The sequence below is a fragment of the Volvox carteri genome (assembly GCF_000143455.1).
Source record: "Volvox carteri f. nagariensis unplaced genomic scaffold VOLCAscaffold_91, whole genome shotgun sequence".
In the NCBI taxonomy this organism is placed as follows: Eukaryota; Viridiplantae; Chlorophyta; class Chlorophyceae; order Chlamydomonadales; family Volvocaceae; genus Volvox; species Volvox carteri.
The window spans coordinates 1-3,156 of NW_003307634.1; the positions used below are offsets into that span (position 1 = coordinate 1).

At 51.3% G+C, this 3,156-nt stretch overlaps 1 protein-coding gene across 1 annotated transcript; it reads left to right on the plus strand.

Annotated features, from left to right (window-relative positions):
* Nucleotides 1-579: 579 nt before the first annotated feature.
* On the plus strand, nt 580-2,462 carry VOLCADRAFT_99598 (uncharacterized protein; the record flags this gene model as incomplete). The annotated part of the gene is made up of 3 exons (XM_002958295.1): nt 580-685; nt 1,886-2,350; nt 2,440-2,462. 3 exons carry the CDS (start codon nt 580-582, stop codon nt 2,460-2,462), a joined length of 594 nt encoding a protein of 197 aa, XP_002958341.1.
* Nucleotides 2,463-3,156: the final 694 nt, after the last annotated feature.

The window sequence follows — 3,156 nt, forward strand, 5'->3', positions numbered from 1 at the left end:
CTGTTGGGGCACTGGTGGATTTGGAGTAACATGAAAACATGCACACACACACACGCAGAGAGAGACACACACACACACACACACAGAGTCACACACACACACACACACACACACACACACAGAGTCTCACACACATATACACACACACAGAGTCTCACACACACATACACACACACACAGAGAGAGAGAGAGAGAGAGACACACATACACACACACAGTCTCACACACACACACACACACAGTCTCACACACATACACACACACAGAGAGAGACACACACACACACATACACACACACACATACACACACACAGAGTCTCACACACATACACACACACGCACACAGAGAGAGAGACACATACACACACACACAGTCTCACACACACAGTCACACACATACATGCACACAGTCACACACATACACGCACACAGTGTCACACACAGTCTCACACATACATATACACACACATTGTAGTAAGCTACATTTCCCTTAGAATATTTCAACGATTACTCTTGACAATAACTGTTAATTCGTGAACGATTCGACTCGAGTTTCGTACATGTTACGAGTTTCTTCATATGTCTAGAACATGGCGGTTGTTCGTAGCAAACCTAACGGGCTGGGGCCCGGGCCCCACCGACATTATCCTAGTACGGCAGGACCATGGTAGGGAATCTCCGGCAGGTAGGCCGAGATATATTAGCTACCCGGGCGGGGTGCTCTGGCCAGACACTGAAGTATCACGAATACTAGGTGTTCGGAGTTCAAGACAGTTTAGTGTCTGCATGCTGGGCCTTCACCAAACTCATGCGAGAGGTCATGCGTCCCTGGCGTGCATGTGGCTGGCACTGCACTGGCTACATAGACGACCATGCTCATGCCGGCCAGGATGCAGCTCAGCTGGTAGCATGGAGGGTGGAGGTGGTGTCCCAACTCGAATCCCTCACATTCATAGTCAACCGGAATAAGTCCATGCTGGGTGCAGTTCAGCAAAGAATCCGCTACTTGGGCATGCTAATTGACACCGCTGAAGGGTTTTTTATCATTCCTGAAGATAAGAGGGACAGACTTCTCTCCGCTATTCGTTTGTCACTCAGTGGGCGAAGAATCCCGGTGAAGTCCCTCGTTTCGATTAAAGGCCAAATCCTTGGGCCTTTGGACACTGGTCACAGGGCAAACTCATCAAATCACGGACGGCTTGGGGGTCCCACCTCCATCTGTCCCCAGCCGCGAAGGAGGAGCTGGAATTCTGGCAGAATTGCTTTGACAAATTTAACGGCCGCCGCATTTATGGGTTCCCACCCAGGTGCATTTTCTGTTTTTTTTTTTGCGACGCAGCTGGCAAATCCCTAGGCGGCACACCGCCGGGGTCGACACCTTCCGTTTCCATTGGGGGCGCAGCTGCTGGGCCAATCCGCCTTTCAGCCTGATCCTTAAGGTGCTGCTGCACACCGAGGCTTGCATAGCCCGCATGTGCCTGATCGCACCGCACTGGCCGACCAGGGATTGGTGGGCCAGGATCACCACTGATGGCGCATGGTTTGAACCCTTTGTTCACGGAGTCATGATGTTGGGCCGAGCTGGTCGCCCTCTACCTACTGGCCTTACTCCACAGAACACACAGCCTGCGCTATAGTCCACACCTTCACAGGAAAGCGGCTCCATGGTCGACCACTGCAGTGTGACGCCTTGGAACCTGATGACATTGCGACACTTGCCAGTCTAGTGGAGGGCCCAGAGGCGCATCTAGACTAGATGGTGGCAGCGGTGGCTATCATGTTCACTGGCTTCTTCCAGTTCGATGATGCTGTTGAAACTTGTGTGCATGAGGACTTGCTGTTGATTTCCGCATCCCACATGGAAATCTTCATTCCCCACTCGAAGACAGACCAGCTCATGAGTGGCCACCGGGTCATCATTGCACGCTCCAGGGGCCCGTGCTGCCCAGTCGGTCTTATGCAGCACTTGCCGAAGTTAGGTGGCTACCGCAAACGGCCAGTATCAGCAGACGAAGACGTGAGACCACTCCTCCGACCAGTCCAATGGACCCAGTGTGGCGGGTACCCCTGACCGGTATACGAGAAGCACCACTGCATTCTCCATCGTACGCGGCTTTCCGCACACGACTGCTAAAAATGGTATCCCTGGCAGGCATCACGTGGCACATCAAGGCGCACTCCATGTGCATAGGCGGGAACAGCACGGCAGCAGACCGTGGAGTCCCGGCAACTCTGCCGGCAGAGTTGCACAAGGCACATGGCTGCTGGTGCACAGATGCCATGGTACAGCACTACACGCGGCGCGACACTGCGGCCAAACTTGAAGTCTCCCGCCGCCTAGGCCTTGCCGGTGAGGGGGTATCTCTTCGGTCTGCAGTGTAAGGGCCCTTGGCAGCTGGTCTCCCCACTTCCCGTCTCTACCATTCTTTGCACGGTCAGCCAGCACGTTCGAGTCGACATAGCCATGAGAATACGGTTAAGGGAGACAGGAGCACAGAATTGTTGACTTAGATACGACGGAGCGAAGCGATCGGAGTCTCTAAGTCTGGTTCTGTGCGACTGTCGTACAACCGTATTGGAATGGCGAGCAATAATTGCTTCAGCTCTTTCGTTACAGGCATTCTGCCTTTCACTCAGTAGAGCTTCATACATTCGCAAAAAATTTCGGACATGAGACCGCACACAACAATGTGGCAATGTACACGAAATTTTAAATGTGGAACAATGCTTATTGTTGGAGGGTGCTGACCGCCTCGCAAATATAAGCAGCTGACATGTACGGTTTGCAGCGAAGATGAAGGATCCAACTGCCATAGTTGTTGGGGCATACGTGCATACGTCTGTATTTTTTCGGGCATTGTATAGGCGAGATATTCGGGAAAATAGGTGAAAGGTATATAGGCCAGTAAGGTGTACACGTATTATACGAGACTTAAAGGCTTAGGCATAAGAGGCGCATGTGTAAGTGATGGCCTAATATACGATCATTTTTGGCATAGTATTATAAGTACATTTTTACATCATAACCTGTAGCAAGGGATGTTTAGGCTATGCGGTATACAGGTATGTATACACTCGATGTTGTAAACGACATTGCCTATATAGACGCAAGTATACATAATTCCCTATAATAGGACCTGTACAGGCATCGCATAA